This window comes from Hippichthys cyanospilos, chromosome 4 (genome assembly GCF_059441005.1).
Source record: "Hippichthys cyanospilos isolate Australia breed blue-spotted pipefish chromosome 4, RoL_Hcya_1.0, whole genome shotgun sequence".
In the NCBI taxonomy this organism is placed as follows: domain Eukaryota; kingdom Metazoa; phylum Chordata; class Actinopteri; order Syngnathiformes; family Syngnathidae; genus Hippichthys; species Hippichthys cyanospilos.
In genome coordinates this window covers 10,148,196-10,164,308 of record NC_142372.1, presented here as the reverse complement: position 1 = coordinate 10,164,308, position 16,113 = coordinate 10,148,196, and the positions used below count along the sequence as shown (strand labels likewise).

General features: G+C 39.9%; 2 protein-coding genes across 2 annotated transcripts in view; both read left to right on the top strand.

Annotated features, from left to right (window-relative positions):
* Nucleotides 1-1,198: 1,198 nt before the first annotated feature.
* Nucleotides 1,199-4,467, top strand: ddx28 (DEAD (Asp-Glu-Ala-Asp) box polypeptide 28). Its single transcript, XM_088413454.1, has 2 exons — nucleotides 1,199-2,679; nucleotides 3,302-4,467. Exons 1-2 carry the CDS (start codon nucleotides 1,409-1,411, stop codon nucleotides 3,699-3,701), a joined length of 1,671 nt encoding a protein of 556 aa, XP_088269580.1. The 5' UTR covers nucleotides 1,199-1,408; the 3' UTR covers nucleotides 3,702-4,467.
* An 848-nt stretch (nucleotides 4,468-5,315) lies between these two features.
* LOC148424530 (talin-2) overlaps nucleotides 5,316-16,113 on the top strand; it is a 77,506-nt gene continuing 66,708 nt past the window's right edge. Inside the window, exon 1 of the mRNA XM_088413284.1 lies at nucleotides 5,316-5,442. The gene's annotated coding sequence lies outside the window, so the exon portion shown is untranslated. The remainder of the gene's footprint in view (nucleotides 5,443-16,113) is intronic.

The following is a 16,113-nucleotide window of genomic DNA, read 5'->3' as shown; positions in this document are numbered from 1 at the left end:
TTTTTTGAGTCCAGTTCAAACAGCCACAACATTAGTCTGTGACGGACTTGATGATACTGATAATCAATGACTGGGACTGAGTTCATTCAGCACACCAGCTTGTGTACAATCAATTCCACAACAGCCAACAGCACATACAAGTATTGTAATGACTGAAACATGGTGATGAACACATTCATAAGAATAGCCCCTTTTCGGACCCCCTTCTCTGGATAGAAAAAGAAGATTAGTGACCCGTTATTATTTTAAATGCTCAGTGGCACAGCAGCAACACTGGATTATCCCCCTAAGAATCCCAGGACAGGCACACAATGACTAACCAACCTTAAGGCTTTAATTAGTCGTGAAAAAGTTAATAAAAGTCGACTTTAGAGGTTTCTGAGAACAGTTTTGTATGATCACTGCTTGCCTGAGCTCTGTTTTTAAGCCTTTTAACATTACTGAATAGCTGACGAGTTGTTGGTTCACTACATTATTAAAAGGCCAACATGCATGCATATACATTCTTTTTCTATAGTGCTGCACCTGTTTGTCTTCACACATGTTTTTTGGAATGGTTTGGTAAAAACTGGTGTATGCAAGTGTAACCCCAAACAGCAGAACTGTCCAATCTTGACAATAAAAAAAAAGTTTTACAGTACAGCATTTAAAGTAAATATGATGACTTAAATTAATTAATTTAGGCAAAATCATCATTGCCATACAAATCAATATAATGAAAACTAAATAAATTTAAATTTTAGTCAGTAAAATAAAATGTATAAGAAATATTGGCCGAGTACAGATGGCCATCATTTTGTTAGCTCTTGTTGTTACATGTTCATATGTTGTGAGAAGTTATATAATGATAAGACATGAACAAGATTGAAAAAAGCAAATTAAACAATTGCAGTAATAAAAGAAAATAAACTATATATTTCACACCCAATCGTATTACTCTGAAGGATGCTTTTGTTTTTTTATATAATCTAACGTCTGACCTTAAAATCGTCTTTTCCTACAAAATCTAAAGTAATTGATTGCAACTATTTTCGTGAAAACTCAGCGTGTCTTTTAAATAGACTTTGCAAGATATATGGTTGGAGATATATGGTTGGAATTTACTTTGAAATACAGTTCTATTTTTAAATTGAAAACGTTATTCTCTAAGGGGGGGGGGGGGGGGGGGGCTAATGCGTCATCTAAACGAGTCCGCCGATTCCGTCATCAACAATCGCCGAGTTACGCATGTTCTCCTCGTTTTGTTTTGTTTTTGCTTTATTGTTAATGGTGTTTTGTAAACATATTACCTTTGCGTTTTGAGTTAATTGATACAAGTTATCATGTGGAATGCGAGGAAGCGCCATACTATGCGATTTTTTGTTGCTAACTTTTAGCCGCGAGCAGACTCGCATTCACGTTACCAAGAATGTGGTCCCTGAAGGTCGGCTTCTCAGCGCTGGCCTTTTCGAGAATTTACCGGTGTAAAATAAGTAGACTATCGACCGACCATGTTTATTTTTCGGTCTGCGCGGCATCTCCGGAAGAGATCCCCGTCATTCGGGTACCTCGCTCATTGCAGAATCACATTGAGAATGGGAAGCAAGCTCGAGGTAGGAACAACATCAACATTAGCAAAGCCGGAAAGCTTCTCATCCAGAGCAGAAACCCCAGTTTGAACCAGTCCATCGGATACATATACGGCAAATTCGAAGAGCCTACACTCTGCTCCAAAGGATGGAAGCACAAAAAGTCATTCGGGGATTATTTTATCATCAACAAGATCAAATCAGTTGCCCCTTTCATGCCAGGAAGCGGACAGGAAGAGGAAATTAAAAAGCCAGTGAAGACCTTTGATAAACTGCACATCTCCAAGGAGCTGGTGGAGACGTTGGAACGTCTAAACATCATTCATCCCACCAATGTGCAGCTGCAGACCATCCCCAAGGTCATGAAGGGTCACAACATCCTGTGTGCAGCCGAGACAGGAAGTGGGAAGACGCTGAGTTATATGCTGCCCATCGTGCACAAGTTGCTCCTGGATGAGGAGATTTACGAGGAGGGTTCCCCTAAAATCCATGCTCTGGTTGTGGTGCCCTCCAGGGAGCTGGCTGAACAGGTAGCGTCTGTGTCCAGGACTCTATGTGTCCCTCTGGGCTTGGTGACAAGGACAGTTGGAGGTGGGCGAGGCGTGGGGCACATCAAAGGGGTGTTCAAGCAAGGTATTCCTGACATTTTAGTCGCCACACCAGGCGCTTTGGTCAAAGCCCTTCGGAGACGCTGCTTGGACTTAAATCAGCTGAGCTTTCTGGTCGTGGACGAAGCAGACACTATGTTCGACCCGAGCTTCGCTGACATGCTGGGGGGTATTTTTCGGCACACTGAAATTGCTAGAGTCCCAGGTGAGACACAAGGCCCCCTTCGTAAGGCCCAGTTGCTGCTGGTGGGCGCCACCTTTCCTGGCGGAGTGGGCGACGTCCTTAGTCAGGTGACAGATCTCGGCAGCATGGTGGTCATCAAGAGCAAAATGCTGCACTGCCTCATGCCGCATGTGAAACAGACTTTCCTAAGGATAAGAGGACAGGATAAAGTCCTGGAACTCAACCATTACCTGAAACGACTCCAGCAGGAACATGGAGCAGCAGGTGGGGATGCCGTCCTTGTGTTCTGCAACAAGGCCTCCACTGTCAACTGGCTGGGGTATGTCATGGAAAATATTATCTATTTACAGAAGGTCTTAGTTCACTCGGGCCCATTAGCAAATGAGCTGAACTAGGTAAATGATTTCCAATCACTGCGTGGTGGCAAATAAGTGTATCATCTTAAAATAGAATTTCAGCAGTTGTTGCTTTATATTGCGGCAGTTTGACATATCAACGTACCATCATCTGCATTAAAAAGAAAGGTCTTTGTTCATAATTTGTGGATACTATTACTGTCATGCTTCACGAGTATCCGGTAATTCAAAATAAAATAATGTTAGTTTTGGAACTTCGGATGCCTGGTTTTGGCCATCTGAATTATGGCCAATATTCCTACATTATAAACCTTTTTTGGGAGAAGGGTGTCGATTTTTCCTTTTTTATGTAGATTTTTTTTTTTCTGTTTGCTTGCCATTAAAATTTTCCACCATATGTACCCTGTGTCAATATTGTTTGAGAAACAGAATTAGAGTATAAGGAAATGACAACCATATGCGTATTTTGAACCTAATATGACTTGACAAGGCGGGAAATAAAAATTGTGCAATTTATTTTATCTTCGAAGCTTTATTTCAGGTATTCTGGATCTCATGCCGAGTCTCTGTGTTTTTCCACGACAGGTACTCACTGGACGAGATGGGAGTGCCACACGCTCGTCTCCAAGGGGAGATGCCAGCCGTGGTTCGTACAGGCATCTTCCACAGTTTCCAAAAAGGCACCGTCAATGTTCTCCTGTGCACCGACGTGGCCTCGCGAGGCCTGGACACGTCCCGGGTACGCTTGGTGGTCAACTACGACTTTCCCGAGTCGCACACGGACTACATCCACAGGGCCGGCCGGGTGGGGAGGGCTGGGGGTTGTGAAGGGGCCGAGGTGCTCAGCTTTGTCACGCATCCGTGGGAGGTGGAGCTTGTGCAGAAGATTGAGATGGCTGCACGGAGGAGGACTAGTTTGCCTAGTATGGAGTCTGAGATACGGGAACCAAAACCTGTTTCTGAGGAGGCTGACAATCATACTTAATTGCCAATTGAATAAATGTCTCTTTGGCAGTTTCTTTAACGGTTATTTTTGTATTGCGAAAAATAAATATTCCTTGCTATAACTCGGATGCAATTTCTGTGTTTAACCACGAGAGGGTAGCATTTGTCAAATTTCAACATCTTAGTGGACCAAAAAAAAAAAAAAACATCTTTTTTTTATACCGGAATATGACCTTACAACAGTGTCGCTAATTAATGCTCCTTTTATCACATTCTGCCTATTTTTCTTGCATGTCTGTTTTCCATCCACTCCGCAGTGAACTAATTATACATGTCTCCGGTTTCAATGTGTACAAGCCCAAACCTGACACCTTGACTTACTGTGGTGCATCCACATGGCCTTCGAATCTTACCCGCTGGAAGCATTTTCCCCCCTTTGTCTTTCCTTCTTCTTTGGTTGTTTAAAGCAAAGTGTCAGTTGAAATGTCAAACTTTTTGTTCGTTCTGAAATGTTGTCACGCAGATTATGGATTACGGGCATTTGATGGGAATCAATCCAAATATGAATCTCTTCCCTGAGACGTCCTGCTCCCACAGTTGAAATCTTGGGGTGGGGGTGGTGGGTCGGGAGGAAATGTGGAGATTATGGTAGCAGACAGATGTGTCAACATGGTGTTTCCAACAGAATGTTTGGAATTTGACATGTATTCTGAAGCAACTGTTCCCTTCTATCCATCTATGATATGAGCAGGGGTATTCCTTGCTTCTCTGTGCACTACCCCTGATTGAAGTACTGTAGGCAAACACCCATTGTGAACTTGTTCTCCGGTAAATTCAATGACACTTTATTTAGCGGCATACAGCATATTTATACAACAAAAGCAACACAAAATGAAACAAAGTGCTTTACCTGCATTGAAACAAAAAAATGCCCAGCCCAGAATTTAAAAATTAAAGTCAAATCTTGATTTATCGATTAATTTTATTTTTTTACTTGTATTGTACATTTCAATAATTACTTAATTATTTTCAAGCTATCGAGCGTTATAGCCATTATATATAGTTCACTATAAATTGCTTAAAGTACACCTCAAATTATTTTTGCAAATGGATGAATGAATGTTAAAAATACCTTGAGCAACACAACGATGAAGAGTCAATTTTTCTTTTCATTTTTTAAAAATTCTTCATTTTTAAAAAATGCAGTGGGTGTTCAATTATTAGATATCTTCCAGTATTTTAACATGAATAAAATTATTCCATTATTTATATTTCCAGAATTTGAGTTTTAAAAAGTAATTGAATGATATCGATTGGCAATACCACATAAATTACTTATTTTTTTGTGATTGGTAAAATAATTCATGAATATTCCCAAGTAATATTAATCAAATCATTTCATCTTTTAATTATATGTATTATAGCTACCAACTTCTACCCATCGGTTATTCCTAATTAAATAAAATCTTGGCGGTCATTTTTTCCCCTGTCGAAAGCGTGAGGGAGTGGCTGAATGGACTACAAAGCGTGGTCCATTGAAAATGACGTATTTCCTTTTATGCCTCCAATGAAGATCTGCTCCCCCTCCTCGTTTACGCGCACGCACTCACGCGCATTACACGCTCAATCGCCACTGTCCCTATACGCGCGCACACACACTCACACACAACCCGGCTACTTGGAAATTTCCCGTCACGCCGCGTAGGATATTATTTCGCCGCTAAATCAGCGGAAGTGTCCGCCACCGTGCGCCCTGCGATGCGCCACTGGAGCGTCTGAAGGTAGGCTTTTTTTTTTTTTTTAACATTGTAATCCGATTACCCTGGAGCACATCTCCTGCGGCACACGCCGAAAAGCCGCCTGACCTTCTCGAGCTATCGGGGTTTATTAAATGGAGAGGAACCGCTGCCGCGTGTGCGTTGACCGGTGAAGTTGCGTGCTCGCAACACGCCGAGATGCTTGGTTGAATCCACGCGCAACTTGTGGAGTCTTGATCCGTACGAGCCCGGTTCCTCCGGCGGCTTCACCGGCTCGGTCTGCTGCAGCGTGCCCGCCGTGGAGGCGTCTCTAGCGGCTTTTGTTTGGAGAGTTGCCCGGAGGAGGGGCAGGGGGGGTCCCCGCCATGTTAATGTACGATGTCAAGCATGAGTGAATGGATTGTTTGCAACTTTATTTTATGACCCCACCCCTGGGTTATGCTTTCATCACCTCCAATGTAGGGATAATGAATATTAATGCCTCGTTACCCCCCGTCCCGAAATTCATTGTATTGCTTCTTGATATCCCCGAAAGATCCAGTCTGTTGCATGCTATTTGTGAGCGCCTTGTACGTGCATGGATCCAACCTGCAGCCTCCCCATGCACGTTTGATTCCATGGCTCCACTGCCACACCCCTTCCCGTAGAGCAGCCTGCTAATAATCCTGCTTTGTTTTGTGATGTGTAATATAGTCCACTCAATATAGGATCATCCACTTTTATGAGGCAGGTTTATGCAGAAAAAAGGGAAACAAGACACTTTTCATCTTGTACGGTGGGATCGGAGTAAAAGAGCAGTCTTCGACCCTCACCTATGGCAGCCTGCATGTAAACCATCTTATTCAGGTGTCAGTCACCAACATGGTGTCCGCTAGCCAAATGAGTGGCCCATAAGTCTGTTCTAAAGTTTGTTTGCCAGTGCGCTACTTTTATAATCATCACACTTAAATTGGCATCCTTGGCAAAATGTACGCTTATGCTTTCTTTATGCTGGTTTGATCCGATCTTATGCATCAGACTTTTTGTCTGAGCTGCTGCTGAATCCAAAATTTCAAAGGGAGTCAAGAACTGCTTATTCTATATTTTCACAATTTTTTTATCCTTCTTTTATTTTAACAATATCAATACAAAATAGCAGTGTGCTCAATAAAAATGTTGTTCTTTCGTAATGTCTTTGGAGATTCTCATTCATTGTGGTGGTGGTAATACATAAAGGTTGAATGGAGGCAACTGGACTCTTGTATTTTGTTTTTTTTTTCTACACAGATTCAGCATGATGCATTATGAAAAGGTGGATTTAACGCGTGCCTTAGCTTTTGTGAGTTGTGATTGCAGATATTGATTTTTTATTCAACACTGACCTTCCACTCTGTTGTGAATTTTTGGATTAAATTTCTTTGAAAATGCAGCTAAACCAACCTTGCTCTTTTATTTTGTGAAACTTTCTTTGATTGCAGTCTGAAAACATGTTTCCCAGACTGGAGAAGGAACTATGCCAAATGTGAGGCTTTTTGTACTTGAACAGGATGAAACAGAACATTTGTAAATGAGCACGACTAATTTTCAAATATTAAAAAAAAATCATTTTTCTTTCTATCTTTATCACTAAATTACTGATGACTTCAATTAGAAGTTTTATTGATGAATTCAAGATATATAATGCTTGGCACAAAGTCGAAATGGTAACTCATTTGGGGGTATATATATATATATATATATATATATATATATATATATATTTACAGGTAGGTTTAGGTTTCGTTTCTTTACAGGCCTGATTTATCACTTGTGTGAAAATTTCCTTGCTGTTCCTTGTAGTTAAATGTTGGCCATTTTAGCATGCTGCGTCTGGGCTGTTAACTTGAAGTATCCAAACTGTATTGGACATCCTTTTCGGCAAGGAGCAAATGAAAAGCCTTTTCATTACCTTTGCGCTGATCCATGGTGGCTGCAGTGGTCGTGAACAGTAATGTTATTTGCCACTTAAATTTAATGTTCTCAAAAGGGCATGCTGGAACACTCTTCTGCCGTGGCGTAACTGTTCACATGTTTAGTGCTGAAATCACCAGGTAGACGTGAGTCTCATCGGATCGAAAGACAACCAAGTCGATTGTTTATTGACTGGCCTTGGGTGGGTGACTAACCACTGGTAAGCATGTGTGAAGGGGTGTGGCCTGGAACTCCTCATTAGACTTATTCATTGATTTTTGGCTGTGCATAAAAACAGGCCTGGGGAGAAGGAAGAGAATTGTCTATAGTGTTTATCAGTCATAATATAATGCATGGCTCGTCAAGGGAGTGGTGCAACCTCTGTATTAATAATAGTCAGTCCAAATGGGAAATGGGATGATTGGCAAAATTGGCCATATTTTACTATTTGGAGAAGTATGGTCAAAATTTTTGCTCAAGGAAAAGGTGTTGGATGAAGGGCATGTTGCACTTATTAGTGAGCTTGTGTGCTTCACAGGTTTTGTTACTGGAGCTTTTTCCAACGTGATGTCCATCAAACACAGGTGGCTGCCCCTTCGTACTTTTGGATATCCCTTTATTAAAAAAAAAATGCCGAACACCCAGAGAGACTTAATGCCAAACCATAGTTATTAATGTATGCTTTCAATGAAATGCCGTTGGGGTGTTCACTCTTCCACTTCCATTCTTTTCAGTTTGGCAAAGATGATTTTTGCGTTACAAGCTTCGTCCCAAACCAAATTAAAGTTGTAACGCCAGGTTCAGGCAGAAGAAAATATTGATTACAATAATGTTAAAAATTATATTCAGTAAAATAGCATTTGCTCTCTCCAAGCATTTCAATAGTTATCAGTGACATGCTGATATTCTAGATTGCTTAGTACCTATTCCCCATCAATAGCAGAAGGCAACACAAAAAAAAAAAATTACACATATTTTTTGGTTTACAGAATGCATTGAGTTGTGCAATTAATTAAGTTATAAGGACACAAATGGATGTCAAATTTAAACATTTATGCTTAAATCATGTAGCCACAAACTTCATTAATACTGAAGTCTGTGATGTAGCACTGTGCACTATGATTTTATTTTCATTTTAGCGTTTCAAACAAATTGACTTTTGTTTCTGTCTAAAGTACTAAATTCTATGTGGATTCTTTGCACAACTTCCATCCATTGCTCACATTTTTTTGTAAACATTAAGATTTGCTTTTTTTAGAAGACAGGTCTGAGAATAAGCTTATTGAGCTAAGCAATTTTCCTGATGTATATTTTAATTTACAAAGTTATGGTACTGATTTATATGCAAAGTAATGTCATTAATCATATTAGCGTGAATATTTATATTTGAAATAATGGAAACATTTGTTAAACGATCCAATTTATTTCATGAAGAGATCTGTTGAACCTAAAATGCTCGTGCTTGTGATCTGTCAAAAGTAAAGAAAAAAGTTAATATTGTTAAAGATTTTCTGTCAGAACAAAACTGTTTTTAGCTTTTCTTTCTGAAAAAGTCAAAGGGAAGAAAGCAAAACTCGCAATACACCGTTAATATTTTGATGTTAGCAGAAATGATTGAAGAGGTAATAACGTTAGTCACTCTCATGCCATTTTTGAGTGGGAACCTCCGTATTTGCGCTCCTCATTTATTTTTCTCAAAGATGGTCAGATTTGGTCAACAATGCGGCTACTGAGGAATCCGTGGCCTGGTTCAAGTCGATAAGGCAGAATTTCACACTTTGTCGTGGCTGAGCCACTGCCTGTGTAACCTTAAACATGAGAGTCAAATCACAACATTCCAATCAGGGCCCCCTCTTCAAGAGAAAAAAAAAAAAAAAAGTCTCTGCATCCTACATCTGCCACACAATGCTTCTTTCCCCCCAAGCCACCATCACATAGAACAAGTCAGCTTAGCGCGCATGACTATAGAGAACAACTTAATTAGGTGATATACTTGTGGAGGAACAGTGCTGCATTCTACGCATGCTAAAATATTTGTACAGCCGTTTATGGTTGTCAAGGCGATCGGAACCTGCCTGGTAACACACTATGATGTAACACAATTTAAACTTGAAGGCGGTGGGACTTTCAAACGGACCACGCATTTGGTAAATCTTTTTTTAAAAAACTGTCAAGAAAAAAATAAGCACCTGATCCACTGTCCCCAGTTAGTATAGTAAAAGTCGATAAGCTGGAAGGAAAGCGGCAGTCCCGCTGGTGAAATACTGGCTCTGTGAGATGAATGACAGTTATATTTTGCTACTTTTAAGTGTCTTCCTTATGGGCTTTCCAGAACCATTTGTCACATGATCTCTTCCAGCTGTCTTGGTGTATTTATATACATAAGCACACGGAAAAAAGCATTATCCTTATTTGCCTCCTAAATAATGCTTTAAATGTGTATGTTCTTATTGTGATTTTTTTTTAAGTCTTTTGTTCTAAAACGGTGGTTCTCAAAAGATGGTATGTGGAGGCACTTCAAGGAGTACGGGAGCTTTTAATTGGGATTGTGCAGGTATCGTCAAGTTGAATTAAATGTTTTTAAGTGCTGTGGAAATTGCAAATTAATTGGAACATGAAGCAGCATATTGCTAAATTGTAGTGAATCCTTTGCATAGCGTATGACTTTATTTTACTCTTATATTACTCTTATATTTAAAACTAATTACTTAGACCAAGTCTGCTGAAAGGCAAGATACAAACAAGCTATTCATATATTTTCAGTAAATCAGAGTAGTGTAATGCATGTGTGTGTTTGAATGTTTTTAACAAAACAAAAACGTTAATCCAATACCCGCAGCTAGTCTAGAAAGAGAGTTCTCATTAGTATCAAAAACTGCACTGTATTACCCCAGTAAGAAAATCTTTACAAAGACTTCCTGTAAGTCAAAGAATAGATTTTAAATCTTACTATTGGTCTACAAAGCTCTTAGGTCTTATCTGCCAATATTTTACCACCCTTTTCTTTAACTGTAAAACTAAAACCTCGCCACACACATTATTTGAAAGTTATCGGAGCATCCTTTATTTTGTGTTTTCTTCTGTTTCTTTTTTTTATTTTTTCTTACATAAATATGAATTGAGATTTTTGAAAACTCTCTCCCCATAACGTTTGTTCAATGAGACGAAGTGACATCAAAACCACAGAAAAAACACATTTCACTCAGCCTGGTTTGTGGTAGGCAATCAAATCGAAGTCAAATGTAAAGTCAGCTTTTGTTGTGACATGCAGCAACAACTTTCAAAATAGAAACTTGCCAAGGCTCCCATGTCCATATATTATTTAACATGGTATGCTTGAATATTTTGCAGTTGGTTGGTCTTCTCACTGCGTTTGCAGACGTGTTTTATTGTCATGCAGCATATTGACTTGCAGCTCTAAGCACTAACAAGCAACGGATTCTCCTCTGTATTCTATTGCAATAACAACATCCAAAAGAAAATAGTTCGTGTGTAATGCAGGGACAAGAAATCTCACAAGAGCTCGTCGTTCGAGATCTCGGAGTCGTCCCATCCCTGCTGTCTAAGCAAGTATTAGGTGAGCAAAACCAAAAATCCGTTGCTATATTACAAGCGCTAACAACACAGTGTCCCTTTATGAGACAATCACCCAAAAAAGGCATATGACCTACCCCTTTTTATTTAGCAATGAACAGGTCGCATCTGCTGTCTCGACAGCTGGTAGCTTGCATTTCCTAAAGTTGTGAACAAACGGTGTTCTCAATTATTCAACACATTTGTTGACAAATTTTCAGATTTCTATCAATCATCAGAGTATTTTAGCGGCCATGACACCATGGTGTGTGAAACTAATCCGCCGCTGGAATTCTCCTGCAGAGTAACTTGCCGCTTTCTTCGGAAACATTGCTGGGAGTGCTTGAAATGCATCCTACCCCCTTCCACCGGTCTCTCCGGCCCCCCGCAGCCTCTGGGGCGTCTATTCTTGGTTTTCCCATCAGGGTTAGATTCTTGCTGTGAATGTTTGGTGGCAAACTGTGTCTGAGGGAGTCACCCCTCTGAATAAGGCCACCCTTCTGGAGTACATGTTCAAATGGTCCCAGTGTTGCCTAGTGAACTGTATATGATCAAGTAGTGGGAGATCACTTTCATGTCATGGTACTTCCAAGTTTGACCCAATGTCTTCGCAACACTGCTCCATTTGGTTAACATTTACCTGTAACAGGAAGTATTAGGAATACATACTTCTTCTTTTTTTTTGCATTTGCTAACGATCAACATTTCATTAACTGTATGCCAGCCGTATATGTACTCTCACTCAGCTCTTTGGGGTACATTGGAGCCCAATACACCAGAGTCCCTTTACTTGTTAACATACTTGTGTGGAATGTCAGGAATGTCTATCAGGAGCCCCTTTTGTGTTGCCTTTTGAAGTTGGGAATTTGTTTTCATCTTTCTGGAGTCAAAAGTCAACCTGCGAATTGGAGATACTATTAGCTGTATCAAGTGAGATTACGCTAACACTCAAGTCACTTACAGACAATGTACTTGAGAGTGGCACTTCCTGTTAGCTACTAACAAGTTAATAACTTCCTGTTCTTCTTCCTTGCTTTCGTTTTGTTTTTCTTTTTGATGAGCAGATTGAGCACGTTTGTGATTGACTGCCCCCTACTGGGTAACATTTGAACATCAAAAACTGAGTCACTATAGAGTGTTTGTAATGATAGCCACATTATATTCTCGGATATTGCTGCCCTCGTGCACTTTGGGAATTTCTTTCTTTTATTTTAGAAAGCTACCAGTGCTAATATTGTCTTGAATGAAAGCGTGCTCACTACTACAGTCCTTCCGCCACTGGGTCCTGCACCAAGACAAGCAATTCTCAAAGTGCTGCTCTGGTATGCTTTTTTTCACTTTGCAATAGTTGAGCATAATTTGTGTCACTCTTTTGTTTTTCATTGAAAATCATACCAAACTTGTAATATACCCTGTTTTCTTAGGAGTGTTTCTCCCTTGCGCCATTGGTCCCGGCGGAGCTTCAAGCCAGATATTTTTAATCAGCCTTTTTCCGAAGTCAACTTACCAGACTTGGTCGACTTTTTTTTTTTACACGGCGTTATAATCGTCAGATTAATTGAGATATTCGTTAGTTGCAGCCCTAGTTTAGGTATTGAGAAATTGCATGTTCCTTTATACTTTGCTGGATCAGGCTAAGTTTTATACCACGTGACTGGAAAACCATAGGTCAAACAGATTTTACATTGAGATATACAGTTTGTGTCCAGTTCGCTTTGCTGCCTCCCCAACTTGACACATCCAAATCTCTGCTGACTGCCGTTACCAGAAATAGCGCTTTAAGTGGTCCTTAATGAACGACTGCTACACAGTTATTCTATCAGCCCCCCGCTCCGCACTTCGTGGCCCAACTTGGTGGCGGGCCAGAACCACCAGTCTTAAATGGGCTCTCAAAAACTTGTGATGCTGTCTCTTGGACCAAGCTATATATGGGAAACAATCCTGTGTTTATTAGTTTAGAGCAAGTTGATGGGAGTGCTGCCAGGCCTGGGAGGAGAAAGTGAGGTCAGTATGAAGAAGAAGCAAGAGCATTCAGTGTTGAGCTGTAAACATTCCTTTCCTGGCATTTTGTAGAGCCTCTGAGAAATCTTTGTTTTTATCAAGGGGATGGAGATGGCTTTTCATTTGACTATCATGCTATTGGAGCCATGTTTGCTAATGTACATTGTGGTCATGTTAGCGGCTGTCTAATAGCTTCTATTTGGGTGGTCCCTGTTCAAAGTTCAGAGAGGCAGTTGGAATGAGGCCATCCACCTGCTGCATCCTGCCAGCTGTAGTGATGTATGAATCTCAGAATGTGTTCAAGCGTTTGTTTCTGTGTTTTGGACCAAATCAGAAGGCAATATGTGGTACATAAATTTTACTTTTAGAAATGGCAATGATCCAAAGAGTGTTTGTCAAAGGGTAGGAGTGCGGTTGTCATGTGCCAGGCTGTGGAAATCAAAACTGGAGATGGTTCAGACCAATCATGTTCCTATTTGCTCTGTGTACGCAACAATGGGTGCAGTTGAATTAATATTAACTGCACACATGCATGAACTGCTGGCATTTCAGGCACTTGAGTTGCGCATTGTCAAAGTAGAGCCAAATGTGATTCAATTTGCCCTGAGTGCTAGCTGTTTATTTCCTGAAATGGAATTAGGGTAATCCATCAGCAGTTGAAACACTGTAAAAAAAATAAAATAAACAGAATGTTGTCTTTCTTGTGAACTCTTCGGTCCGATGCAAACATGCCTGTGTGCAGCTTATTCTCTAGCTGGCAAGAGGACAAATGCTGCATTGTCACATTCCTCTCTTCACATGGACTCAGGGGGGTTAGAATGCCAGGCTTGTCCTCAGTTGGGTTACTTATCTCCCCAGTGCAGTGTACACCCTCAGGGAAATTACTTGGAAAGAAGAAGAAAGGAGGGGGAGAGGAGCATCGTATAGTCACCCACCCACGGTCAACACATGTCATGGAATTCACAATTTCTTGCTGTTTAAGTCAAACATATCCTCTCCTTAACTATTAGCTGCTTGATTAATTTGGTTGGAAATATAGCATGTGGAGATTTTTTTTTTTATCGTGGTGCTGGATTTAAATGGCATTTACAAGGAGCAGATGGGGAGTGGGATTTTTGTGATTTTTTTTTTCTTTCTTTTTTTTTATCTCCTCACGACACGTTCCCTTATTCAAGCTGCTGCACTTCAGCACTATGAAGTGGCCCTTGCAGATAAATGTGACTTGGCGTAGCAGTAAAAGCAGGTGAAAAGCCAATTTTCATGTGAGGAAGGCATGAAGTGCAGTTTAAAGTCAGTGATATCAGTTTTTGAAAATGTGCTCCTTCACCCTCTTTTGGCAACAGCGAGATTAGAAACATTTGGACGCTCACATGGCAACAGTCGAGTTTTTTCTTTGAAGCATAAATGGATGCTAAACTTATAAAGTCAATTTCAGCAGTAAAATGTCCATATTGTGTCAATAAATAGTTTGATTACTAAGTTAAATAAGGCTCAGGTCACAACCAATCCCGGCTCATCTTGTGAGCATCACATGACCAAATCCAGAAAACAGGTAAGCCGTGATTGGTTGCTACTTGAGCTTTAATCAAATGCCATGTAATTTTCAGTCGACAGTTAGTAGCAAAACAAATGTATTAATTGTACGTGAAATATTTATAATTATTTCTTTTTGATTATTTTTGGTGACAAATTTTTATTAATAATTACGATTTTTTTATTTTTGATCACATACTGTATCTATTATCCAAAAGAGGACACTTTGCATTGATTTTCATTTATTTATATATTTATTTATTTTGTGGACCAATACAAATGGAGTTTGAAAGGTTATAACGTTTAATAAATCAGACACTGATTTTTTTTTTTTAATCCCCTAAAATAATTTGCACTGGTTAAGGGGTACTCGGCTGAAGAAACACTGCAGTAAAGGATAAATGACGTCTATATTTGCCAATTGCAGTGAATGGGTTAACCAAGCCATGTTTGTTTTATCAGTAAAACTGTAAAAATGACTGAATCTATTTTAATGAAATAACCTATGGCTTTCCTGTGTGGTGTTTTCCTGTTCTCCGTATGATTGAATATGCTATTTTATTAATTTTTTTGAGTTATTTACCAATTAACTGCCAGGCGTTTTAAAATTTATTTTTGACATCTACATTCACCAATTGTAGAGAATGTGTTAATATGTTAAATGGTCAAAATGATCACTCACACCAAGAAAAAAAAAAAAAAAATTAGAGGTACAGTTGGTTGATCTGGTGCACCTAATGGAGTGTCCTGTGTTGACGATGTGCTTTTTTTCCTCTTCCAAAGAGTTCTTGGCTTTAAGCGTTCATTCTGTAAAGACAGCAGTATTCTCCACTCCAGCATGCGCGCACTTCTGTTCTCCTCGTCCCTCTGGTGCTGCTTCTCCAGTTTGCTGACCAAGCAGGAAAACTGTAGCAGCCAGCCCTCGCTGTCGCTTTTACTTTCTCTCTTCCCTCTTTATCTCACTGCCAACCTTTCTTTTTCTGCCTCTCAAACGTATCTCCATTCCTCCGTGACTTGCAAGCATGTTGACATTTCATCTTTGAGCAAGTTGGTGGGATGAAAAAAGGCACCAGGCGAGTCTGTGAATCCGTCCGCAAATGTCTGCTGAACGGACGACATTTTTGCGCTTATGGATGGAATGTGCAATCTGACTGTGTGTCATTTTGAATAATCTTCATTACTGTCTATCAGGGGAAAAACACTCCACTCATTTTTAAGATTGTGTGCTTTACTTACCATGGAAAGAATAACACAGGTTGAGGCTAAAGAAAACCCCGGTATCAAGTAAAAATAACCGTAACCCAAAAAACACACACACTGAGTCCTACTGTAAGTAAGCATACAAACAGCATGAATATTGCCAGCAATCAAAGGCGACAATGGCGAGTATTGAGATCATAAGTGGAAAAAGAAGTCTAGGTGTACCCTATTTTTAATGGTGAATTTTGTAAAACTCATTAGGGCCAGAATGATATATGTGTTCATGAAGGTGATGCTGATTTTGCCGTTGGAAACCTGATTCCTTACAATTAATACAGTATATTAAAAAAAAAAAATCAGTTCAGAGAATGTGTTGCGTGGCACAATTAATTAAGTGTTAAGGACATAATCCATGTCACATGTGTTTATGGTACTAGTAGCTGAATGGGGGTCATATGC

Excerpts from the sequence above, each read along its gene's own strand:
- ddx28 (XM_088413454.1), top strand. The coding sequence starts at position 1,409 with ATGTGGTCCCTGAAGGTCGGCTTCTCAGCGCTGGCCTTTTCGAGAATT. Across the intron at positions 2,680-3,301 it reads TCCACTGTCAACTGGCTGGG|GTACTCACTGGACGAGATGG; the intron begins GTATGTCATGGA and ends TTTCCACGACAG.